Here is a 27,676-nt window from a genome sequence, read left to right as displayed (position 1 = left end):
ACAGCAGTCCTATCACACTTCCTTGGGGCACTCCCAACAATACCATTGTCTCTAACGAACACTCACTGTTAAGGATTATGTACTGGGTTCTGCTTCTTACAAAGCCTTCAAGCCATTCAAATCTCTGTGAACCTACTCCATATAATTATACCTTCATTAACAGTCTGCAATGAGGCATAGTATCAAATGCTTTTCACAAATCTAGAAATATGGAGTATGCTTGTTGCCCTTCATCCTCAGTTCACAGGATATCGTGTGAGAAAAGGGCAAGCTGAGTTTCGCATGAGCGATGTTTTCTGAAACCACACTGATTCGTGGACAGAAGCTCTTCTATCTCTCACACATTTATTATATTCTAACTGAGAACATGTTCAACTATTCTGCAGCAAACCGATGTCAAGGATACTGGTGTGTAATTTTGCAAGTCCATTCTTTTACCCCTCCTATATAAAAGAAGTCACCTGTGCTTTCTCCAGACACTTGGGACTTTGTGCTGGGCGAGAGATTAACAATAACTGCAAACTATGTAAGGGGCCAATGCCACTGAGTACTCTTTGTAAAACTGAAGTGGGATCCACCCACACCAGGTGACTAATTTGATTTCAGCCCTTTCAGTTGTTCCTCTATGTCACGGATACCTGTTCCTATGTCCTCCATACGGGGTTCTGTGCGATGGTGAAATGACCATATGCCTGTACAATTCTCCTATGTCAACGATTTTTAAAAAGCAAAATTTATAACTTTGGCTTTCCTTTTGCTACTTTCTATTGTCACACCACACTGTTCAACAAGTGACTGCATAGAAGCCTTAGAATTGCTTAGCAATTTTAAGTAGGGCCAGAATTTTCTCGCGTTCTCCGAAAGATCTTTTGCTAGGGTATGATGGTGGTAATTGTATGATTCATGCATTGATCTTTTTACAGATGCACAAATCTCTGATAACATTAGTGTGTCATCATTTCCAAAATCTCTTTTGAACCAAGAGGGCAACAGCCTTTGCTTTCTCAGCATTTTGATTTGACTGTTAAACCCTGGTGGGTCTTTTCCATCCTTAATCAACTTCCTCAGCACATACTTCTCCAGAGCAAGATTTACAATCTGTTTAAACTTTATCCATATTTCTTCCCTCTATGTCCATCATACTGAAACTAATTCGTGAAAATGTAGTATCTAAGTAGGTTGCTAATAACTGCTTCTTTTCTCTTTCTAGAATATCTGTAATCATTGTTACATGAAAAATAACTGTTCAAATTTTTACAGCTACTTACACATTTACTAATCACATCACCTTCGCTAACAAATATTGTTAGAGAAATCTTTATTCATGTGTGTTAAATGTTTTACTGTGTCACTAATAATATTCTTTTACAGAACCCACTGGATCTAATGGCATAATGAGTAATGGCGAAAGGCAAGTACCTTTTGTGGGCATGGGAAGAGTAATGTAGAGAAAGACAGAAAGAAAATGTAGTATTAAGGGCAAGAAAGTGGAAAGGAAACTGGATGAGATCTAAGCCAGGGTGAATGTCAAAACTATTGATATGCTGGATAGGCACTTTCCTTATGCTGGGATAGAGGATCCATGTGTGAAAGATACTCGTATTATTGTGTTTCCTCATTTGTCATTTTCCACAACACTCCTCCCCAGTCCAAACTTTGTACGTACTATAAATGCGTGCTTAATTTTCCCCACCAACCGGTCTTAACAAGGGCACAGAAATACTAACGAAATTTCATACAAGGAAACATTTAATAACATTACACAGTGAGATGATAGCAATGTGAAAAAGAATGAACAAATTATTCATTGCAAACTGTGGTTAAAAAGAAGGAAATATGAAAATAATATCACTATGCATCAATATGAGAAGAGATCAAGTTGTGGGAAGTAATACTAGGAAGATGGCTATAAGCAGAAAGTTTGGAAAAGAACGGAGAAGTTACATGGTGTTTACATAGAGTGATTTTCAAATAAGATGATTAATCTACTTTAGAGGTTCACAACAGATTCAAAGCTAGTCATAACAGTACAATAGTAGTGCAATGTGGTGTTAAAATTCAGATGTTAGCAATGATGCTTGGTATTTCGGAGAAAAAACTGCAGCAAGTAAACTGAAACAAAATGTTAAGTAAAGACAAGAGCCAACTGTGATCAACTAAGATCAACTGCAATTACTTTATAATGATATTGAACTACAAACTAAAAAAATGCCAAAAATAATTTAAACAAAATTCAAAGTTATCTCTTGTAAAATTAATATGCAGAAAAGTGATAGTAATAACAATACAACCAACTACAAAGACACATAATTAATATTATTAACTAAAATCAAACTGTATTGTAAGCCAGTCAACAAAAATAATTAAGACATTGTTATGGATATACATTTCACATAATTCTGATATGAGAACTGTAGAATTTCGACATGCTAACTGTTTCAGACTCATTGCAATGAACTGTAAAACCAAATTTCATAACCACATTTGTAAAAGCATTGAAATGTTAATGTAAATTCAAATAACTTTTGACTGAAACAATGTACAATGTAACTTTGCAATTGATGGTATTTATGTGAGGAGTAAAGACAGTAACCATGGAACATGAGTTCTAAATCATGTTTTAGGCGCAAAACTTGTGTCACTTTTATGAGTTTTGTGAGGCAATAAACTTATTTTAAGAGTATTTCGACAGTTTCAGCTACATTATTTATTTCATTAACTCAACAAAAATTGCTTGACATACAGAAATTGGACCCAGATGTTATTGCAGGTGGAGGAAATGTACAGACCTAAATCAAGATTGTTGATCAACAAGTTAAGTAGTCGAATTATAACCTGAAAGCTGGCCACTTATTATACTGACATATCAGAGTATCTAGTGCGAATTATGAAGCACTCTTGTAAGGCAAAACTATCCACAGTTACAAACATACAACACTTTGCATGCCAACTCCTGTAACAGTGTAAATCTGCAGACTGAATAAATACACCAATGATATGAATAGGAGAGTTATATGCTCCCATAGAGAAACTTTCAACATTTGGTGTAACCACAACTACAATAATTTTGTATGCCATTTTCTAAATCTCACAGTACAAAATAATAGTGTCTATGGAAACATAAGTTTAAATGAGTTCAGTATAAATGAAAGAGACCATAAATAACAGAAACACTTACCGTTCAGTTTCTCCTCCACTACCTTCACTATCACTCTCAATTCTACATCTTTTCTTTGTTCTTGTTGCCTTTACTGGTGAGTCAATATTGTCTCCAGGTTTTTCTTCGACACTGGGCAAGAAGATGCATAGATATCGATTTGTATTATTAAAAATTATTTTTGTTTCAACATGTTGCAAACTACATTTCCAGTTTACAAAACTGTAATTAAAATTAAATTTGCAGGATGGCTTAATGGAGGCTGAGAGTAATCTGTGTTGCCCACAACAGATATGTTGTAGCTGGTATACTCTCCTTCCATATTTCAAACAATTTTGCATCTTTACTGCATATGTGTTTATTAATACCACAATGTGTATACCATTACATACCAGTTCTTTTCATCTGGTACCTCTTCATGTTTTTCACTGTCTACCTGTTGAGGTTTGACCTTGAAAAATGATCTGTAAAAAGTTGTTTACAGTATTAATAGACATTAATTTCTGAAAGAAATTACACATTAAAAATATGTTTTAAAAATTATATTTTATAATTAGAAATTTAACATGAGAGTGCAAAAAAGTATGATTATCATTACACATGACACAAAACAATATTGAACCACTTGCTCAGGAAATTCAATGTGCCAACGAAAAAAATTAAAAAGAAAACCAAAATCCTTCCACTTCTCAGCTCCCTCTATCAAATAAATAATTTTCAGAATAGATTTTATCTACACACCAAGAATAAAACTGAATATAAATACTATTCACATCAATTTGCAGTATGCAGTCACATAACAATCCAATGTGATGTTTTATTTCACTAAAATCAATTTGTACATACGACATGGAAGTATGAGAAAATGAGGAAGTACACAAAAATGATTTGGCAACAAAATACATCGATTACTTTTATGCACACAGTTCTGACAATGTCGTCCATGTGTGACATCAAGGCAGGACTAGCAATGATGGCTTCATATTCAAGTACTCGGTATGATCATCAGCGTTACATACAATGACAACTATCTGAACATTCCAAATGCTTTCAAAAACAAACTCCACTTAACAACAAATTTTCATTTATAATATACTGCAATTTCAAAACTGCTACTGTTAAAGTGTATGAAATGAAGGAATCAGAAGGGAGTTTAAGGATTAACTGGAGCATTCGATACTGCTGCATCAAATCACAACCAAACTGTCACCTTCAACCTACCTTCAACTTCATTACAGATCAGTAAGTCTGTCATATATAAAATCTCATATTGACATTTACTGACTTCGCCAACTCTTAACCAACCTGCAACCTTCTAATGAAAGACAGTCGAATGAAATACAGACCTCAAGCGATGCTGCAGATCAGTCTGTCACAGCAGCCTACATTTCAAAAACTAATATACACGTAACAGAAATATTGTCAGTGCTCTGACACCACAAGCCAAATAACCATTACATTACAGGGCTGACAAGCATTTCTATTTGATGCAATGAATGGCAGTATCCCTTAACTGTGCAAACACAAGTCAACGAATATGATGATGATGATGATGACGACGACGTTTGGTTTGTGGGACACTCAACTGCGTGGTTATCAGCGCCTGTACAAATTCCCAACCTTTGCTCAGTCCAGTCTCACCACTTTCATGAATGACGATGAAATGATGAGGACAGGACCCAGTCATCTCGAGGGAGGTGGAAATCCCTGACCCTGCCGGGAATCGAACCCGGGACCCCGTGCTCCGGAAGTGAGAACGCGACCACAAGCTGCGGATTCAACAAATATGAGTAGGAAAAAACAATCCTGTAATGTTTGAATACGGTATTAATGGTGTGCTGCTTGACACTGTCATGTTGATTAAATATTTAGGCCTAATGGGGGGGGGGGGGGGGACGACATGGGAGACAGGACAAAGGAGGCTGAAAATCACGGCGAAGAGACACAAGGCGGAGACCAACAGGTAAACCCGCCCGAGGGCGGGAATCAGGTGGGCGACATCCTTGGTCTGGGAACAGGATAGAATAGGAAGTACGAGTGAGAGAGGAACGGACAGCGATTGCATAAGAAACCAGAAGCTGGGACCGCCAAATAGAAAGGGGGGGAGGGATCCCAACTTCAACCAGGAGACTATCAACAGGGCTAGTAGGGAAGGCACCGGTGACCAAACGGATACCACGATGGTGTATCGGATCCAGGAGGCGCAGTGTGGAAGGAGCAGCCAAACCATAAACCTGACAACCATAATCCACGTGAGACAGCACTAAACCCCAAAAAAGCGGAGAAGAGTGGAACGATCCACACCCTAAGAGGTGTGGGCAAGGAAGCAAAGGACACTGAGTTACGGAAAGATCCTATCTTCAGAAGTCTGATATGAGGCAGCCAAGTGAGCTTGTTGCTGAAAAAAAGACACATGAAACGAAACTGTGGTACCACAGCTAATCATTGTGCATTGAAATAGAGCTCTGGATCGGGGTGGACTGTTGTACGGCGACAGAAGTGGACCACCCGCAATTTGAAAGGAGAGAATTGAAACCCGTGTGAGAGGGTCCATGCAGAGGCACGCCATAAAGCACCCTGGAGCTGCCACTCTGCAGAGGCCATCGAAGAGAAACTAACCCAAATGCAGAAATCATCCACATACAGAGCAGGGGTGACCAAAGGACCAACAGAGGCCACAAGTCCAGCTATAGCAATGAGGAAAAGAAATACACTCAGTACGGAACCTTGTGGGATGCCATTATCCTGGGGCCGTGGAGAACTAAAAACAGTACCAACCCCAACATTGGACAACAGGTGAAACAGGAACTAGCAGATAAAAATCAGGAGTGGGCCCCGTAGACCCCACTCATGAAGTGTACGAAAGATACGAGGGCGCCAAGCCGTGTCACACGCCTTGCGAAGGTCGAAAAATACTGCAACCAAATGGCGGCGCTAGGAAAAAGCCTGCTGAACTGCGGATTCCAAGCGAAGTAAATGATCCATCGGAGGCTGTCCCTCTCGGAAGCCACACTGGTAAGGGGACAATAGAGCCGACGGGCAACCATCCGTTCAAGTAACTTGCAACCAACAATTGTCAGACTAATTGGCCAATAGCTTTTGACAAACGGGGTTCTTACCAAGCTTCAGTGCGGGAACCACAATGCTATCCCTCCATTGGGAAAGGAAGTCACACTGGAGCCAAATACGGTTAAGCACCCAGAGAAAATGTTGTCGTTGTGGAGCACTGAGATGTTGAAGCAATTGGTTATGAATGGAGTCTGGGCCAGGGGCCGTATCATGATAAGAAGAAAGTGCAGAAAGAAGTTCCCATTCAGTAAAAGGTTCGTTGTAAGATTCTCGCTGACAAGGGGTGAAACATAAGGTGGAAGCTTCGGCCTGCTGTTTCTAGTGAAGGAAAGCAGCCGGATAGGAGGTTGATGCTGATGCTGTTGCAAAATGGGTCGCAAGATGTTTCGCGAGAATCAACGGGTCCATGCAAAGCCCATCCAGGAGGACAAGGCCCGGGAGGGTAATAAACTGCCGATGGCAACCTTGGAGAGAGAGCAAAGTGTAGCCCATACCTGTGACAGAGGGACAAAGCATTCCCAACACACCCGTTTGCTCCATGTGATTAAGTAACAAGCTTTGGAGCGAAGGCATTTAAAGGTAATATGATTGACAGCAGAAAGGTGCCTCTTAAGGTGTCGCAAAGCTCGACGGCGATCACGGATTGCAATGGCAATGGCTGCACTCCACCACAGGACTTGCCGGCGGCGAAATGGTCCAGATGAGTGTGGGATAGCAAGGCTAGCAGCGCGACAATCGCAGCAGACATCTCACATAGGACATCATCAATACAACCTGACCAAGAGAGAGAAAAAATGACCTCTGCAGTATATAGAGGCCAATCGGCGCGTTCGAAAGTCGAACGAGGTAACCTGTCCATCGGGGAGCGGGAAGGTAGCGAGAGAATCAATGGGAAATGGTCACTATCGCAAAGGTCGTCGTGTGGCGACCAGTGTAATGAAGGGAGGAGGGAGGGAGAAGAAAGAGAAAGATCAATGGCAGAAAAGGTACCATGACCGGCAGTGAAATGGGTAGGGGAGCCATCCTTAAGAAGGCACAAGTCATGGTCTGCAAGAAACTGGACTATGATAAGACCCCGACTACATGGAAATGCACTGCTCCACAAGGGGTGATGAGCATTAAAATCCCCAAGGAGGAGCAGGGGAGGAGGAAGTTGCTGAAGAAAGGCAGTTAAGGCAGCAGGTGTAAGAGTCCTGTCAGGAGGGAGATAAAGATTGCAAACTGTGACCCCAGAGTCCAGATGGAGCCTAACAGTAACCACGTCCAGTGTTGTTTGAAGAGGAATCCATGTGCTAGCAATGTCCATACAGACCAACATACAAACGCCAGCCGCAGGGGGCCGACCCGATTTCGGAAGAAAGCACAGAACCCACTGAGGGTCGGATCAGTAAAATGAGATTCCTGCAGAACCACACAAGATGCAGAGTAAAACAAAATAAGGGACTTCAACTCCGGAAGGTGACGGTAATATCCATTACAATTCCATTGGATAAGAACAGAATGATGATTCACATGGGAAGTGAACATGCTAAAGCCAGTCATGCCACCAGGTCACCATCCGTCACCGACAAGGAGGGCCTGACATCCGTGAACAACAGGTCAGAGTAAGGTTGCGAAGGTGGGGACAGGAACTCTGGCAACACCAGAGGCTCCTTGTCCCAGGACTTTTATTTCTTCTTTTCTGTTTGAGATCGAGGAGGGCTGAACTGCAAAACGGAGCCAGCTGCAGCAAGATCTGGATCAGAAAGAGAATGAGCAACCCGGGGGCCCACAGACCGTGGTTCTCGTGGTCGTTGTGTGGCAGCAGACCTTCGGCCTGGAACCGCAGGAGAGGGGGCAAGGAGAGGGGTTCAGGACTGGGGTAAGGAAGGGGAGGGAGGGGTGAAGATGTAACTAAAGCATAGCTAGACGTCATTGACAGAGGATGAAGACGGGCATGCTCCTTACGAGCCACAGTGTAGGTTAGACGATCAAGGGACTTATACTCCTGTATCTTCTTTCCTGTCTTATAGGCTAGGCAATCCGGTGAACATGGAGAATGATTGCCATGACAATTAAAACACACAGGAGGGGGAACACAGGAACTCCCCTCATTAAGTGGACACCCACAGTCACCACAGAGAGGGGTCTGCAAACAGTGGGAAGACGTGTGTCCAAAACGCAAACACTTAAAACATCTCTTAGGTGGTGGGATGTAGGCTTCGGGTCACATCAATAACCATAATCTTGACCTTCTCAGGGAGAGTATCCCCTTCAAAGGCCAGGATAAAGGCACCAGTATCAATGTGTCCTTCGGGCCCTTCCGAACACACCGAACAAAGTGAACACCCCGCCATCCTAGATTGTCCGTAAGTTACTCATCAGTTTGAAGGATGAGGTCCCTGTGAAAATTTACACCTTGAACCACATTCAAAGACTGGTGGGTGTAATGGACACAGGAATTGTGCCAAGATGGTCACAGGCACGAAGGGCCACAGACTGGGCAGCTGAAGCAGTTTTGATCAACGACGAACCCGACCACATCTTGGTCAGAGAGTTCACTTCGCGAAACTTGCCTTCAATGTGTTCCACAAAAATTAAAGGCTTGGTATTGGTGAATGTATCCCCATCAGTCCTGGTGGAAACCAGATAGCGGGGGAAAGGTTTCACCCCTAGCGGATGAGCCTGACCCTCCTCTCAGGGGGAGGGAAGGCTGAAGGAGCAGGAGAAGCAGCACTAAAAGAATCAGTTCCATTCAAAGAGATGGCCGTAGAAGAACGGCCAGAGTTCTGGACCCGTATGCATTCCATTTGCATGGCGTCCGCCTCGATACAACCCACTCCGATCACGGGCTCTCCCCACGGGCACCACCGAGCCACAGCAAGAGCCATCTGCCACGGCGGCCATTGCCGGGAGTTCCGATGCTCCAGGATGACAAGCAACCACTCCTAGTAGGTCACAGCTCAGGTATCAGAAGTGTGATCCCTGTGTGTTCAGGGGCCTCAAACAAAAGGGTACATAGTGACCCAACCACATGAGCTTGCTACCATGCTGGCTATGTACCCTAGCATCAGACAACGACTTGAAAGAAAAGATGGAAGGAACTAGGATGGCACACACCGGAGACACTAGATAAGGTGCTACTGTCCAAATGGCTCAAACTATGGAATAGAAATTTAGTAATGGGGTTCAAACCCCAGAGGGGGCCAGAGGATGCCAAAAGGATTAGGTAATTACTCAACAAAACCAAATCGCAAAGCCAACATAACCAGGAGGATAGCAAGGTCAACATAAACAAGGACACCAAGAGAGGGAGAGGAGAGGGCAGAGGGTAAGGAGCAAGGACAGCAAATGAGGGGACGGAAGGGAAAGGAAACACAGCCTGGGAAAGACGGAAGGCTACAATACCTCAGGGGCCCGTGCTCACAACACACATATTCACGAAAGGACCGTGTGCCCCCCTGGGGGTGTTCAAACTTGGTAGACATGGGAATCCACTCACTGATGACATATGTTTGAACGAATGTACAGACCCTTCCAGGTGCAATCTTGGGGTCAGCACAGTTCCAACAGATGCATAATAACCATGGAGCATTGGGGGATAGTCATCAGTGAAGTACATGTCTTGCAGAGCAAAGCAAATTACAGTTAAAAGGAAATAATGTGTTGTTCCAGAATGTGGCAGTAATATATGTTAAAGTTTCATTGAATGATCATGTTGTGGGTGTCCAGGTTAGGGGTGAAGGGATGAGCAGGACTGGTCAGGCCTCAGGATCACTGCCTGTCACCAGTGGGGATGGTACCACATCAATGAACATTGGTTCAAAATCCGACTGTATTGGGGGAATCTGGTACCTCCAAGGTCACACGAGTAGCTGTGTCCCATTTGATGTTGTTTTCATCTTCCTCATCTCCCTTCTTTGCAATATTGGTGGCCAAGATTCTTTCAAGGGCCTTTCTGCAGTGGGCATGGGGATGGAAGAAGACTGTGCAGCTCTGGACCTAAAGGCAGTAGCTCCTTAAGCGATTAGCTGGTGTATGGCCTCTGATCTGTTGGTTTCCAGTGACATATCCCAAGATGGAGCCCTGTCACTGGTAGATGTCAGAGGAGGTAGCTGATCTATGGTAGGGTGTAGGAATTGGTTCCCAAAGACGATGCTGCAGGGATCATCAAACAGGAGGGCAATGGGAAACCTGGTTTGGAAAAAACTGAGGTGGGGGGATAATGGCGGTGACTTCTGCATAATTGAGTGTCATGTCAACAGGGTGAAAGCATTCATATATTTTTTTCGCATGTCAATATATGACATGTATTCAATAGATTCATATTCCTGTACCTTCCTTTTTTCTTTAAGACTATGCAAACTGGTGCATGTGAATGGTGGTGTTCCTTTCAACTGACACCTAAGGTGGTTGTGTGTAAGGAGTGATGGTCCACAGTCCCCACACTTACGATCCATGGCGCAACAGGAGGATGTATGACCAAAGCATAAACATTGGAAACGCCTTATGGGTCGTGGGACGTAAGGTTTCACGTCACACCTGTACACCATGGCTTTAACTTTTAAGAAAGTGCCTGTATCTGTTTCATCACCTGTGGGATCTTTTTGTATACACCAGACAAAATATACACCTCACCATTGGAGATTAGCTTGTAGCTCCTCGTCTGTCTGGAGTGTAATGTCTCTGTGAAAGATGACTCCTTCGACCATAACACAAGTTTTATGTCAAGCAATGGTCACTGGTATGTTACCCAGACACTCACATGTCTGAAGAACTGTAGACTGTACAGTGGAGGTGGGATTACTCAGCAGCAATCCATTGTGCATTTTTTTCACCTATGATTCAACTTACATTTATCTTCAACCTGCTCCACAAAAAAATAATGGTTTCATCATGGTAAACGTGTCATCATCTACTCGGGTACTCAGTTTTGGTTAAAAAAGAGTGATTCAGTGTTTAAGCATCCAGTCTGCTCTGCTAGTCCACAAAGAGTTACTCTACAACTGACATTGCAGTTGGCAATGAGTAAGTTTCAACCCTATTTATATAGCAGCCCATTCACTGTTGTAACTGACCACAGTTCTTTATGATGGTTAACATCATCGGGATGACTGGCAACATGAACTTTGAAGCTTCAGGAGCATGAAGCCATAGTAGTACAATAAAAGGAAAACAAACACTAGGATGTCAACTGCCTGATTCACTGGACAAAACTTACAGCACAGGTGATATCCTACTCGGCAACAACTGCTACAGCCGAACAAAGGAAGGTCCGGCATAACTGAAGCCCACAGGTGCCTTAAAATGAAGAAGCAGTCAAATCTGAATTCCGACTAATATATGGAACATCGTATACATTGGATTATTACTGAATGTGATGGAAATGGCTGCTCATCACAACAGTTCCTTTACAACCAGCCACACTGTCGTATTTTCATAATTCTCCAAAATCAAACCATCCAGGATTTGGGAACAGCCTAGATATAATCATGGGAATAGAAGGCGCATTGTGTTCACCAACTGCCTCACTTGGTACACTATCATCATCAAGGCTGTACCGACTGCTGAACACAAGAAACTGTATATCCGAACATACAAAAGTGTTTCTCTCAAAATTGGTGTCATAAATAGCTTCACGGTGCAACATCATCCACAGAATGACAACAGTCAACCACCAAAAGGCAAGTAGCCACATGGAACATTTTAATAAAATGATATATATGTTTCCAGAATGAGATTTTCACTCTGCAGCGGAGTGTGCGCTGATATGAAACTTCCTGGCAGATTAAAACTGCGTGCCCGACCGAGACTCGAACTCGGGACCTTTGCCTTTCGCGGGCAAGTGCTCTACCAACTGAGCTACCGAAGCACGACTCACGCCCGGTAAAGTTTGGAAGGTAGGAGACGAGGTACTGGCAGAAGTAAAGCTGTGAGTACCGGGCGTGAGTCGTGCTTCGGTAGCTCAGTTGGTAGAGCACTTGCCCGCGAAAGGCAAAGGTCCCGAGTTCGAGTCTCGGTCGGGCACGCAGTTTTAATCTGCCAGGTAGTTTGATATATATGTTCTTAATGTTATGATATCAAAATATACAGGGCAAGGTACTACCCATCATGCATTCATATACAACACAGCAAAGAAGTCACTACAGGTTTCATGCCACACTTCGCAAACTATGGGCGAGAAGCTGAAAGAACAATTGTTCAAAATTAATGATGCTGAGTATTAATGCATCAAACATCTCATCACTACAACTGCAATGGCAGGATAAGGAAATGAATGTTATAAAGCCAAAGACTAACCTATGAGCTACAACCCAGAAGATTTTTAAGCCCCCCTAAAAGGTAAAACAATCAGAAAAATATTTCAAGTCCTCACAAAATTATATGTCGCTCATCAAGCATCACTTATGAAGTTGAGAATGATCCTACAACAAGGACACACAAGCACAGAGATATCATCACCCTTATATTAGGTGCACATTAATGATAAGAGGGAACATGAAGATCAGCCTGTCAATAGCAATGCCACCATGGAGACATCCCCATTTGAGTGTCACAGTGATCATAAGGACATGACAAAATGACTAGAATGGGAGCATGATTCATCGTCACCATAAGAAGGATCACTGACCACACAAGAAAGCCACAGTTTACTCTGGAGCAGCGAGGCACTGTTTTGAGAGGAGTGGGGGGAATTGCATTGGCTAAACATTGTCCGATGAGCTGTAGTGGGGTCTCTAGTTACGACTCATTAATCCTGTAATCACAGAAAGCCATACTATTGCATTTTGTGAATTTGACAATTTGCACTTCTCTACATTAACAGCTAGTTGCCAGTCTTCAACTATGTTGATGTTTTCATGATCTAATGGGCTACTACAGTTACTTAGCAGAATTTCATCAGTTAAAAATCTGAAATAGTGACTGATTTATTAGTATATGTAACATGAAAAACAATGGTCACATTACCTTCCCATGGAGCACATATGTCAACTATTCATTTGAATTTGAGTCATACATCCACAAGTTTTCTATCCAAAACAAATGATTCGATATTCCCTTTAGAAAATGATATAACCCTACCTTATCAATTTTGTGAATATGTTGACTTTTCTGTTTACCATTCTTGCCCTTTTATCTTTGCGTCCATTGTCGTTACAGCTGAATCACGATAAATGGTCTCAGTCTCTATGTGAACATCCTCAAATTGGTCATGTACTTTTGATGCCAAACACTAATATATTTCTGCCATGATTAAGAATTCTAAATCATCTGTTGTAGGTTATATCAGAGTAAGCTTTTATACCCGTGTCACAGAAACTTGTCTCTCATCCATCACTTATGACGTTGTAATTTTCCAATCAAATGCAGATTGATTAAAGCATCCAAGGATTGCAGCACGATTGGAAACATACAAACTATGGAATGAGGATTTACTTGGAAGTTATCAGTTACTGCAGTGGTTAATTGTGATGGCCAACAGAAGGACACAATTACAACATTTTCTACCTCAGCTGATTTAAGATTCCTGTCCATTACTACAATTACTGGTTGTAAGATACCACGGGTCTGCTTTAACTTGTGACGCAGTTGCACTATGCCTCGATGTGCTGTGTGTCACCATCGAGACACAGTGTATTTGTTTTGGAGTCGAAGTGAAATGTTTTTGCAGAGGGCACAGGGTATCAAGAGGTGACTTGCTCTAGCAGTCTAATCATGTGATGGCAGTGTGTTCATGAGGTATATTATTGTGTTTCATTTAATACACTACAGTCGTCATGTGGCGGAGTGTACCAAAGTATGTGTTGTCGCAATGGAATATTTTGTACAGACAGTTGTCATATAAAACAGATTATGTTGAAAAACTTAACCTGCACTCTTAGGTGCCTGCATAACCGCTGTGTAGTGGATCACTATTTTTAATTAAATCATGGGAGAAGGTAGATGGGTCAATGTTTATTAATATATCAAACGTCTAACACTTATGATCTACCTTCTTCCACAATTTAATTAAAAAACACTGGTCCACTTACGACAGTTATCAAAAACTATTTTCTCATGGGATCCCGGCTCATCCTAACCTACTCCTCATTTGTCATGTTCACTCCCCATCATTCATCGCAAATACACAAACAACTGCAGCAAGCAACACAAAAGCCTCTGACACCACAAATTGGTATCCTGATCTAGGATTGAGGTATGATATGTTGTGCTCTAGTAGTTGTGATTGCGGTTACTAGTACCGTGGTCTAGGGTTGAGTTATATACACTGAAGAGCCAGAGAAACTGATACACCCACCTAATATTGTATAGGGCCCCTGCGAGCACGCAGATGTGCCACAACACGACTTGGCATGGACTCAACTAATGTCTGAAGTAGTACTGGAGGGAACTGACACCATGAATCCTGCAAAGCTGACCATAAATCCGTAAGAGTACGAGGGGGTGGAGATCTCTTCTGAACAGCACGTTGCAAGGCAGACCAGATATGCTCAATAATGTTCATGTCTGCGGAGTTTGGTAGCCAGCGAAGTGTTTAAACGCAGAAGAGTGTACGAGGAGCCACTCTGTAGCAATTCTGGACGTGTGGGGGTGTCAAATTGTCTGGTTGGAATTGCCCAAATTCATTGGAATGCACAATGGATATGAATGGATGCAGGTGACCAGACACGATCTTAAGTACGTGCCCCCTGTCAGAGTCGTATCTAGATGTACGTGGGGTCCCATGTCACTCCAACTGCAAACACCCAACACCACTGCGGAGACTCCAGTAGCTTGAACAGCCCATGCTGATATGCAGGGTCCACGGATTTGTGTGTTGTCTCCATACCCGTACACGTCCATCCGTTCGACACAATCTGAAATGAGACTCATCCAGCAGGCAACATGTTTCCACTCAATAACAGTCCAACCTGCCCCCATGAACCATGGACCTTGCCATTGGTGTGGAGGCTTGCGTGCCTCAGCGATACAGATGGCCGTACCGTAGGTGCAACCACAACGGAGGGGTATCTGTTGAGAGGCCAGACAAACGTGTGGTTCCTGAAGAGGGGCAGCAGCCTTTTCAGTAGTTGCAGGAGCAACAGTCTGGATGATTGACTGATCTGGCCTTGCAACACTAACCAAAACGGCCTTGCTGTGCTGGTACTGCGAATGGCTGAAAGCAAGGGGAGACTACAGCCGTAATTTTTCCCGAGGGCATGCAGCTTTACTGTATGGTTAAATGATGATGGCGTCCTCTTGGGTAAAATAGTCCCCCATTCAGATCTCCGGGCGGGGACTACTCAGGAGGACGTCGTTATCAGGAGAAAGGAAACTGGCGTTCTACAGATAAGAGCGTGGAATGTCAGATCCCTTAACCGGGCAGGTAGTTTAGAAAATTTAAAAAGGGAAATGGATAGGTTGAAGTTAGATATAGTGGGAATTAGTGAAGTTCGGTGGCAGGAGGAACATACAAAATCAAATAGGGGTAATGCAGGAGTAGGTTTAATAATGAATAAAAAAAACAGGAGTGCGGGTAAGCTACTACCAACAGCATAGTGAGCGCATTATTGTGACCAAGATAGACAAGAAGCCCATGCCTACTACAGTAGTACAAGTTTATATGCCAACTAGCTCTGCAAATGATGAAGAAATTGATGAAATGTATGATGAGATAAAAGAAAATTATTCAGGTAGTGAAGGGAGATGAAAATTTAATAATCATGGGTGCCTGGAATTCGAAAATAGGAAAAGGGAGAGAAGGAAACATACTGGGTGAATATGGATTGGGGGAGAGAAATGAAAGAGGAAGCCGTCTGGTAGAATTTTGCACAGAGCATAATTTAACCATAGCTAACACTTGGTTCAAGAATCATAAAAGAAGGTTGTATACATGGAAGAATCCTGGAGATACTAGAAGGTATCAGATAGATTATATTATGGTAAGACAGAGATTTAGGAAGCAGATTTTAAATTGTAAGACATTTCCAGGGGCAGATGTGGACTCTGACCACAATCTATTGGTTATGAACTGTAGATTAAAACTGAAGAAACTGCAAAAAGGTGGGAATTTAAGGAGATGGGACCTGGATAAACTGACTAAACCAGAGGTTGTACAGAGTTTCGGGGAGAGCATAAGGGAACAATTGACAGGAATGGGGGAAAGAAATACAGTAGAAGAAGAATGGGTAGCTCTGAGGGATGAAGTAGTGAAGGCAGCAGAGGATCAAGTAGGTAAAAAGACGAGGGCTAGTAGAAATCCTTGGGTAACAGAAGAAATAATGAATTTAATTAATAAAAGGAGAAATTATAAAAACGCAGTAAATGAAGCAGGCAAAAGGGAATACAAACGTCTCAAAAATGAGATCGACAGGAAGTGCAAAATGGCTAAGCAGGGATGGCTAGAGGACAAATGTAAGGATGTAGAGGCTTATCTCACTAGGGGTAAGATAGATACTGCCTACAGGAAAATTAAAGAGACCTTTGGAGAAAAGAGAGCCACTTGTATGAATATCATGAGCTCAGATGGAAACCCAGTTCTAAGCAAAGAAGGGAAAGCAGAAAGGTGGAAGGAGTATATAGAGAGTCTATACAAGGGCGATGTTCTTGAGGAAGATATTACTGAAATGGAAGAGAATGCACATGAAGATGAAATGGGAGATACGATACTGCGTGAAGAGTTTGACAGAACACTGAAAGACCTGAGTCGAAACAAGGCCCCGGGAGTAGACAACATTCCATCAGAACTACTGACAGCCTCGGGAGAGCCAGTCCTGACAAAACTCTACCATCTGGTGAGCAAGATGTATGAGACGGGCGAAATACCCTCAGACTTCAAGAAGAATATAATAATTCCAATCCCAAAGAAAGCAGGTGTTGACAGATGTGAAAATTACCGAACTATCAGTTTAATAAGTCACAGCTGCAAAATACTAACGTGAATTCTTTACAGACGAATGAAAACTGGTAGAAGCCGACCTCGGCGAAGATCAATTTGGATTCCGCAGAAATGTTGAAACACGTGAGACAATACTGACCCTAAGACTTATCTTAGAAAATAGATTAAGGAAAGGCAAACCTACGTTTCTAGCATTTGTAGACTTAGACAAAGCGTTTGACAATGTTGACTGAAATACTCTTTTTCAAATTCTGAAGGTGGCAGCGGTAAAATACAGGGAGCGAAAGGCTATTTACAATTTGTACAGAAACCAGATGGCAGTTATAAGAGTTGAGGGGCATGAAAGGGAAGCACTGGTTGGGAAGGGAGTGAGACAGGGTTGTAGCCTCTCCCCGATGTTATTCAATCTGTATATTGAGCAAGCAGTAAAGGAAACAAAAGAAAAATTCGGAGTAGGTATTAAAGTCCATGGAGAAGAAATAAAAATGTTGAGGTTCACCAACGACATTGTAATTCTGTCAGAGACAGCAAAGGACTTGGAAGAGCAGTTGAACGGAATGGACAGTGTCTTGAAAGGAGGATATAAGATGAACATCAACAAAAAGCAAAACGAGGATAATGGAATGTAGTCGAATTAAGTCGGGTGATGCTGAGGGAATTAGATTAGGAAATGAGACACTTAAAGTAGTAAAGGAGTTTTGCTATTCGGGGAGCAAAATAACTGATTATGGTCAAAGTACAGAGGATATAAAATGTAGGCTGGCAATGGCAAGGAAAGTGTTTCTGAAGAAGAGAAATTTGTTAACATCGAGTATAGATTGAAGTATCAGGAAGTCCTTTCTGAAAGTATTTGTATGGAGTGTAGCCATGTATGGAAGTGAAACATGGACAATAAATAGTTTGGACAAGAAGAGAATAGAAGCTTTAGAAATGTGGTGCTACAGAAGGATGCTGACGATTAGATGGGTAGACCACATAACTAATGAGGAGGTATTGAATAGAATTGGGGAGAAGAGGAGTTTGTGGCACAACTTGACAAGAAGAAGGGACCGGTTGGTAGGGCATGTTCTGAGGCATCAAGGGATCTCAAATTTCGCATTGGAGGGCAGCGTGGAGGGTAAAAATCGTAGAGGGAGACCAAGAGGTGAATACACTAAGCAGATTCAGAAGGATGTAGGCTGCTGTAAGGACTGGGAGATGAAGAAGCTTGCACAAGATAGAGTAGCATAGAGAGCTGCATCAAACCAGTCTCAGGACTGAAGACAACAACAACAACAACAACAACAACAAAAGTCCAACATCGGTGCTGACGGGCACAGGTGAGGCGTAAAGCTTTATGTCATACAGTCATCAAGGGCACATGAGTGGACCTTCGGCTCCAAAAGCTTACAACGATGATGTTTCATTGAATGGTTCACACCATGACAGTTGTGGATGGCCCAGCAATGAAATCTGCAGCAATTTGTGGAAGGGTTGCACTTCTGTCACACTGAATGATTCTCTTCAGTCATTGTTGGTCCCATTCTTGTAGCCGCAGTGATATCGGAAATTTGAGTTTTTACCTGACTCCTGATATTCACAGTACATTTGTGAAACAGTCGTATGGGAAAATCCCCAGTTCATTGATACCTTGGAGACGGTGTGTCCCACCGCCCGTGTGCTGACTGTAACACCACATTCAAACTCACTTTATTCTTGATAACCTGCCCTGTAGCAGCAGTAACCGATCTAACAACTGCATCAGACACTTGTCCTATGTAGGTGTTGCTGGGCCCAGCACAGTATTCTGCCTGTTTACATATGTCTGTATTTGAATGTGCATGCCCATACCAGTTTCTTTGGCACTTCAGTGTACGTTAACTGGAGATTTTGATACCATGATCTTATTTAGCGTTTTGTTGGATTTTATTTTTTGGTGCTTTTGAGTGTGCCCCTTCCTGAGTGCTGTGTCTTATGTGTGTTCTTGTTTTTATTATTGAATTATTAGTTTGTCTACACCCAAACCCCCTTTGCTCCGCAGTTGCCCTGCTAATTTTAATGGGTAAGTCAGTGTACTGGTTCAGTTGGTATTTGTATTTCTGCAGGTGTTATGATTGATGTTTTGGTGAGCAAGTTGGACACACTTGAATGGTGATGACATCATTGCTCAAAGCAAATGGGTGGAATCCAAGCCTCCAGTAATTCCCACAACTGCTATCCAATGGAGACTATCTTATGTGTACAAGTAGCTTTGCCCGAAAGGTCACATTCCCAACAATGTCTGATTTTGGATTAAATCTTGGTAAAGCATATTACATGAGTTCCATAGTTGTTCGATTGTGCTGCAAGCTCTGGCACTTTTTTCTAAATGCCACAAGTTATCAATAATCTCTCAATATTCTCATTTGCGGGAGAAGGGGATTTCTCAAAGTGTGATATGAGAATTTCGGAAGTCTCAGCAGAAAAGTTTATTCTATCTGGACATAATATCACTTGTTCCCAAAAAAATTTTGTGAATACCACACAATTGCTCAATGCTGTGGCACAATTTTATCAAGTCATCAAACTCTCATTTGGCCATAACAGTTACCCCCAAACCAGAAGTCCACGGCCACACTACTACAGACTTCACAGCTTCGCCGGAACACCAGAAGCAAGGCTGGTTGTTTTCACTTTTTCTCTCATTCATTGGAACGATACAATTCCATAAAACTCTTTAAATAAATCTGCCTGGAATCAACATCCCTCCCTCCACTAACACCTAACAAAGACGCCAAACTAACACCTAACAAAAATGCCTAACATGTAAACAATAAAAAAATTTAATTCATAACTCACTGAAGAAACTTGCAAACCTTACACCCTGAACTACAAACACTGCCATTGATGCATCCACTGACCTCACAGAAGGGTCCTATCTGCTACTTTGAAGTACATCAGATGCTACATTCACTTCCAAATTACTCAATTATATTTGTCAGTCAGTCTTCAATGAATTTACATCTATATGACTACTTTGCAGCTCACACTTATGTGCCTGCAAGCACAGACCTGCCCTCATGTTTACTAGGCAATAGTGTGGACCTGCTCAGCAGGAGATTATGGAAGTGTCCGATTCCACCCGTCTGCTTTGACCCACGACGTCATGAATATGGTGGAAATAGCTATTCCAAGCGCCTCTAATATGGCGCCTATGATGTCACTACATACACACAGCAAAAAACACGATAATACGTACAAATAAGACAATAACATCTCCCTCCAAAAATACAATCAAACCAAAACACACAAAATGACGAACAAAAAAAAAAAAATTATTAGAAAATCTACAGGAATCACACTCTTCCCTTGACCTATATAGGTCAACCACAGCTGACGTTACCCAAACACCAACGGCTGCAGGAAAAACCATGCAAATCTGAATCAGACATTTCCCTTGGCCACAGCTGATGATACCAAAACGCCAATACTTACACATAAAACTATGAAAACTGTAATCGTTCATTTCCCTTCCATTGACCTATATAGGTCAACCATAGCTATTGATATGAAGAAACCAGTACCTACAACTACAAAAAACAGAACCAAAACCACAACACCTCAAAAATTCAAAAGTCAAACATCCCTGCGTAAATTAAAACACTTTCAATACACAATAAATACACAAAACATTACAACCCGAGTAAAAGAGTCCCAAAAAAAAATTACCACCAACAAATTCGTGCGCACACACACACACACACACACACACAGGGTGCCATCAAACACAACCAACTCATAAACTCCCCGCCGTAATGACGTCACACACAACACCCTTACGTCGTGGGGCAAAGCAGACGGGTGGAATCGGACGCTTCCGTTGACCCCTCAGCAATAGAGATGAAGACACACTGTTTCAGTATGTGCTCTGCTACAAAATTTTGCATACCATAAACAGAGTACACTACATTCAACACAAAAAGGCATTTTCATTTCTACTGGGGAGTTTTTCAGTCTCCAGAAAGATCATCGCAAGCAATTATACATTATGTTCAATCATTCAATAACACACAAATCTTTGAGCTAACTATGTAACTTTGCACATTTCAATAACAGATGAGATGTTCAAAACCAAATAAAAATGCTGCTACCTTCAATCATTTCTCCACTGAAGTTGTCATACATGTGGGATCACAAAGAGTTGGAACAAGCGTGCCTGAAGGCTTAAATTATGAAACCTGCAGAGAGATACGCTGCCTGTTTGAGGATCTTCACTTTCTTTCTCATCAGTCCTTCATTTTTCACTAAAGTGAATATCATACATGCCAGTGTAGTCAGATTTACCCTTTTATCTCCACTACGGTGGTGAACCAAGGAGGCAGGACTGGAAGCTGAAGTCACATGACAGTTCCTCTGTACATACATCAGTTTCAAAGCTGCAGATGTTTCACAAAGTTGTGGTTGTGATAACCAATTTTTAAATATTGGCATACTCTTGCTTATGTTATCTTCATAGCTAACACAGGGTTGGTGCAGAAGTAGTCAGTGGGAAATTTCTTGCTTTCTTACTTGCTCAAAAGCCGTCAGAACCTGCAGACACTAATTACCAGCATCAATTTACAGTTAATAAGGGGTGAATTAGTTAGTGCGTGCATGCTTGCAAATTATTTCTATAAACAAGGTTTTCACGTTGCCATCGAGCACCTTGGCCTCTGTTGAAGTGTTGATCTTGTTATCTTCAACACTGAGGTGAATCCAGAATGAGATTTTCACTCTGCAGCGGGGTGTGCGCTGATATGAAACTTCCTGGCAGATTAAAACTGTGTGCCCGACCGAGACTCGAACTCGGGACCTTTGCCTTTCGCGGGCAAGTGCTCTACCATCTGAGCTACCGAAGCACGACTCACGCCCGGCCTCACAGCTTTACTTCTGCCAGTATCTCGGTCGGGCACACAGTTTTAATCTGCCAGGAAGTTTCATATCAGCGCACACTCCGCTGCAGAGTGAAAATCTCATTCTGGAAACATCCCCCAGGCTGTGGCTAAGCCATGTCTCCGCAGTATCCTTTCTTTCGGGAGTGCTAGTTCTGCAAGGTTCGCAGGAGAGCTTCTGTAAAGTTTCGAAGGTAGGAGACGAGGTATTGGCAGAAGTAAAACTGTGAGGCCGGGCGTGAGTCGTGCTTCGGTTGCTCCGATGGTAGAGCACTTGCCCGTGAAAGGCAAATGTCCCCAGTTCGAGTCTCGGTCGGGCACACAGTTTTAATCTGCCAGGAAGTTTCACTGAGGTGAATGCTAATCCGAGATACTGACTGACCTTGGAATCCAGCTTGTTACATGGCTTTTGAACACTGATGGTAAATAGTATGTCAACAGACTTCTTTGTTGGAATTTTCAATAATGAAAGACCACAAAGGGTCGACAGAAGCGTCCGATCCCACGCGTCGGCTTTGACCCGTGACGTAAGGGTGTTGTCGTGTGTGACGTCATGACGGCGCGGAGTTTCGTTTGAGTGTGGCTGTTTCCAGTTCTGTTTTATCTTACTTTATTTACTTTTCTGATCTGTTCGTTCTATCTCGTGATATATATATATATATATATATATATATATATTTTAAATTTAAAAACACTTATTACTTATTTTAATTATCTGTTTCCTCCAATTTCTGTTTTAGTTTATTATATTTATCTTTCGGATCAGTTCGTTCTATCCCGTGAGATTTTTTTTAAAAAGACAAAAAACACTAATCAGCTACTGAAGCATCTCTATCTTCTATGGGTTGCAGGGGTTACGACCCCTGGGGAAGTGGGTGGGTATTCATGCATGGCTGTCTTCACTTACACGTTGTAGCTACGCAAGGCGTCTAAATTGTTTATATTTAGTTTGCCCCCCACCCAAAACACCCCATTTCCCGCGCTTGTCCCGTTAGTGTCATTAGGCTTCTTGTGGAAAGTGTGTGTGTTTGTTTTTGTTTCCGCCATATTTGTGACGTCATGGGGTCAAAGCAGACGGGCGGGATCGGACGCTTCCGTATTTCCACTACAAATATCAATGAAGCCTCTGTTGCGTATAGGCTCAAAACAATGAAGTAGTAACGCAATGGTAGGTGAAAACTACAGTATTTTAATCTTGATACTGTGCCTACCAATTTCCAACCAAAAAACATGTGCGAAACGTCAGAAAAATGTAGTGAAGCTATGGCACAATTAACGAAAATGGTTTATAACTGACATAATTAAGGACTGACTGTATCTCCCTAAATACAAACGCACCCAGTATCTTATATACACAAGTACAAGGCTGAGTTCAATCAACAAAGGAGCTAACACACACGCTGTTGAACATCCGAAACCCGCAAACGAAGTTTCAGCAATATATATCATTGGCCATACGAATGATTGTATTACACTACGAAGAAGTGAATACTTGAACGTATCACACATACATAATCATGACACCCCAAACAGTATGCAAACCTCTGCACTGGAAAACACACTCTACTCTCAACGAAAAACTTAGGTTAAAATAACTGGTTGTCTTGACAGACTGATCTGTAACTTTGCCGGAGGTCCCGGTTAGAATGGAAGGTAACAGTTTGGTTGAGAGTTGCCGAAGTGAACGAAAATGATACTATAAAAAACCTACTTGTGGTGGTATGCACCTTAACCCCTTTTTAAAAAATCGTCATTAACAACACGTTACTGTCCGTGTCTTGTTTACGGAGCTTGTCACATGCTTCCTACGTCACTAGTCAAAGCATAAGACATTCTTCTATATCGGGACATATATCGTATGTCAAGAAAACAATTGCACAAAACGGGCTCACTGGCACAATGAAATATCAAACACTAATCAAGCTAAGCATCAACAAAACTAATCTACAATGTCACAAATGTGAAAAACACCACTGAAAAGTGTAATAAATATTTATTTATGCAAAGTACTTACGTTATTGATTTTTGAGACATTTTGCTTTCACTGCCTTTTCCCGCCACATCAAAACACACGCATTACTGAGATCATCAACATGAAAGATGTACATACTATGTTTGCGCCAGACAATACAGAACTTCATCTTTGGTTAGCAATCGATAAACTCAAGGTACGCCTGTAATTTAGAAGCTAGAAAAGAGACAATTACTTATATTTTGAACTCTAAAGAACTGTCTATGGACAGCGGAGTCTAAACCAAAAATATTAAAACATCGGCGACTATCGCCAATGTTGCACATAGCCCACACCAGGCGGCTATGTACAGGCTAAATAGAGGGGGACTGTATCACGCAGTAAAACGCGAGGTTGAACTGACGTTTCGGACTGGAAATAGACATCACGTGCTTGTACCCAACCCGCTACAGAGAACACAAGGCTGCGCGTGTTCTACCATTCTGAACGTAGCCGCTAAAACGTATGCTACTCTTGCCTAATGTCATACCACCTGCTTATTCTGGTTTCTCTTGTTTTCTTTCTTTTTTTGCTAGTTGTTTCATATTTGCTATTTTAATTAACAAATTTTTGCACAGTTTACAACATCAAAGAGATAAATACAATAGGCAGGTTCACAATCATGTAGGTCGCAGTAGTTATTCGGAGCTGAAATGGCTCTGAGCACTATGGGACTTAACTGCTATGGTCATCAGTCTTCGGAGCTGAAGAGGCTTGTACTGAATAGTGTGGACAGATGCATCAAACCAGCCTTCGAACTGAAGATCGCAACAACGCTTGTTAGGGCCATAATTCTCACTGTTTAAATAGTCCGCTATCCATTGCCTATAACGTCAGTTTTTAAAAAAGGAAGTCTTCATAATGTAACACACAATGAATGTAGAATACCTAAACCCTTAAATAGGCGATTACATGAATTTCTAAGTTTGTGCTCTTTATGATCTTTTTCCGTATTCTGAAAACTTGTTTAGCTGCTGCTAAATCACCCCAGCGAATGACCCCACATTTGAGGTGGGAAACAGAATAAGCATAATAGAAATTCTTATTTGTTTATCCACATGATATCCGTATTTTAAATAACACTGAAGCTGATGCTGTTTACATTTCCCATCACAAACTCAGTGACAGAATTAATAAATATGTTCAGTCAGACGGCTAGTCATATACCTAGATCTCAAACTGAAATCATAGGCACACACTTAGCAGGTCTATAGGAGACTATTAAAAGTGGTTTCATCCTTCACAAATTAGGAACCATTTTAAGAGAAAGAGTGTTGCTTACATGCTACACTTTCTTCTGTTAAAATTTTATCCTTTGTATTGGTGCCTGTTAACCATTTGGATTTTGTAGAGCTGAAAGTGCAAATCTTGGAGTAAAATTCTCCTTACCTTTCTGTTTGAAATCACAAGAGTAGCGCTCTGCCGACGAGATGAGCGACGGTGGTTTCTCTCAATGGCAACTCTTACACATTCGATGTTTTCAGGTATGTGCACAGTTTTGGGTCTCCCAGTTTCCTTCTTCGCCATTGATGCCATCTCCTCAAAGTTCTCAACCCACTTTTTAATCGCACAGGCAGACGGCACCGGCCGATTCCGTTTAATGTTGAAGTGGTTGCGGAATGCACGATGTGCTAGCTGGTACGAACTATAGTTTTGATAAAATGTTTTGACAGCATACGTACGATGCTGTGGGGTCCAGCGCTCCATTATAAGTACACGCTATTTCGCGCCAAACGTAACTGACGCTATCCTCTCCACCTCTCTCCGATGCAGATTGATTCACGCGCTTTTTAAAATCGCTCGATATTATGCATCACCCTATATAACCACTCGAGAGAAATCTAAGAAAATATTGATGCCTTTCTCTTTCACATTACTAGGACAGTAATACAGTCGACAATGGAGTCTTCAGGTGGTTCTAGTTGTGATATAATTTCATTTGCTGCATCTGGTATTTGCATGTTAATATTGCATGATATACGTCAGCTTTTTCTTCACTCTATGACTGCTCGTTAGTGAACCGGACTGGGGTACCAGCCATGTTCTAATCGTATTCCTGTTATGGAGTTCTGGTGCTGTTTACTCACTCTGATTTCATTAAACTACGGTTCCCTCAGCAGTTCCAACCAAATACAGGCATAAAATCTTTCTTTGTTCCTTTGGGTAATCGTCCACTTTCTCCTTTTTTCTTCCTCTGCTTGGAGGTGGAATGTGCCTTGAGTTGTACTTTCTTTGCTATATCTGTCTGATGTTTTGTTTCCAACGTCATTTGATCTGCAAGACGTTTACATCAACATCAATTTTTCTTGCAGTATGAATCATACTCAGTACACACTGACAGAAAAAAAAATCGAATACAAAAAAATTATTAATGCAGAGTAATGAAATTTCGGTAATACATTTATCTAGGTAACATATTTGTGTGATTAATATTGCAAGATCACAGGTTAATGCATTACAAAAGTGAAATGCTGGTACATCAGTGTAACCGCCAGAATGTTGAATGAAAGCATGCAAACATGCATGAATTGTGTTGTATGGGTGCCAGATGTCAGTTTGTGGGATGGAGTCTCATGCCTGTTGCAGTTGTTTGGACAGTACAGGGATGGTTAATGCTATTAGTGTATGATGCTGGAACTGTTGACCGATAATATCCAATATGAGCTCGACTGAAGACAGATCTGATGATCAGGCAGACCAAGGGACATGTCGACACTCTGTAGAGCATGTTGGGTTACAATAGCGGTATGAAGGAGAACGTTAGCCTGTTGGCAAACACCCCATAGAATGCTGTTCATGAATGACAGCACAACAAGTCGAATCACCAGACTGACATAAAAATTAGTAGTCAGGGTGCGTGGGATAATCACAGGAGTACTCCTGTTGCCATACGAAATCGCACCCATGACTACAAACCCGGGTGCAGGCCGTCACTGACACCGAGACAGAATCAGATTTCATTTTAAAAATCACAACACACCTCCACACTGCCCTCCACTGAGCTCTGGCTTGTCACCACTGAAGTTGCAAATGGCGCTGGTTTGGGGTCAGTGGAATGGACGCCACAGGACATTGGACTAAGAGCTGTCCTTGAAGTAACCGATATGCAACAGTTTGTTGTGTCACTGTGATGCCAACTGCTGCTCAAATTGCTGCTGCAGATGCAGTACAGTGTGCCAGAGCCATATGCCAAACACGATGGCCATCCTTCTCGGATGTGCTACATGGCTGTGTGGAACCAGTCTTCTTCCGACCGACATTCTCGTGAACACCGCTGTCAGCTGTCATGTATAGCAGCCACATTCCTACCATGCCTTTATGCAACGTTGAGGAAACATATAGCTTCTCGTAGCCCTATTACACGACCTAGGTCAAACTCAGTGAGGTGCTGATAATGGCTCTTTGTCGTCTTGACGAACATCAGCTCACCACATCCAACATCACGACCATTACAGTGTGTCTTTAAAGTAAACCTGATTTGCATTATCATAGTGGTGGCGCTACGAGCGCCACTCTTACGTGACTGGCACTAAATATGAATAGACATCAACTTTAAGAAGTCTAAATATGCCCACTAACTTTTCGTTTATATCACACAATTCCTTCTTGGAGTTGAGATTTTTTTCCCATCTGTGTATCTTGTACATAACCAGGAGTAGTTGCGTTCTGATATGAAGTTTGAATCCTCAAGA

General features: G+C 42.1%; 1 protein-coding gene across 2 annotated transcripts in view; it reads right to left on the bottom strand.

Moving 5' to 3' along the window:
* LOC126262644 (DNA ligase 1) overlaps positions 1 to 24,086 on the bottom strand; it is a 125,741-nt gene extending 101,655 nt beyond the window's left edge. The window contains exons 1-3 of one of the 2 annotated variants that reach the window (XM_049959418.1): positions 23,988 to 24,086; positions 3,550 to 3,621; positions 3,179 to 3,289 (exon numbers count right to left, since the gene is read on the bottom strand). In XM_049959418.1, the coding sequence (XP_049815375.1) occupies positions 3,179 to 3,289; positions 3,550 to 3,621; positions 23,988 to 24,007 (203 nt within the window). In that variant the 5' untranslated portion in view covers positions 24,008 to 24,086. The remainder of the gene's footprint in view (positions 1 to 3,178; positions 3,290 to 3,549; positions 3,622 to 23,987) is intronic. The other variant, XM_049959408.1, reaches the window with a different exon arrangement.
* Between the last annotated feature and the right edge of the window lie 3,590 nt (positions 24,087 to 27,676).

The sequence above is a fragment of the Schistocerca nitens genome, chromosome 1 (genome assembly GCF_023898315.1).
Source record: "Schistocerca nitens isolate TAMUIC-IGC-003100 chromosome 1, iqSchNite1.1, whole genome shotgun sequence".
NCBI lineage: Eukaryota > Metazoa > Arthropoda > Insecta > Orthoptera > Acrididae > Schistocerca > Schistocerca nitens.
Note: the sequence above shows the minus strand (reverse complement) of the source record. Positions and strands in the feature narration are given on the sequence as shown.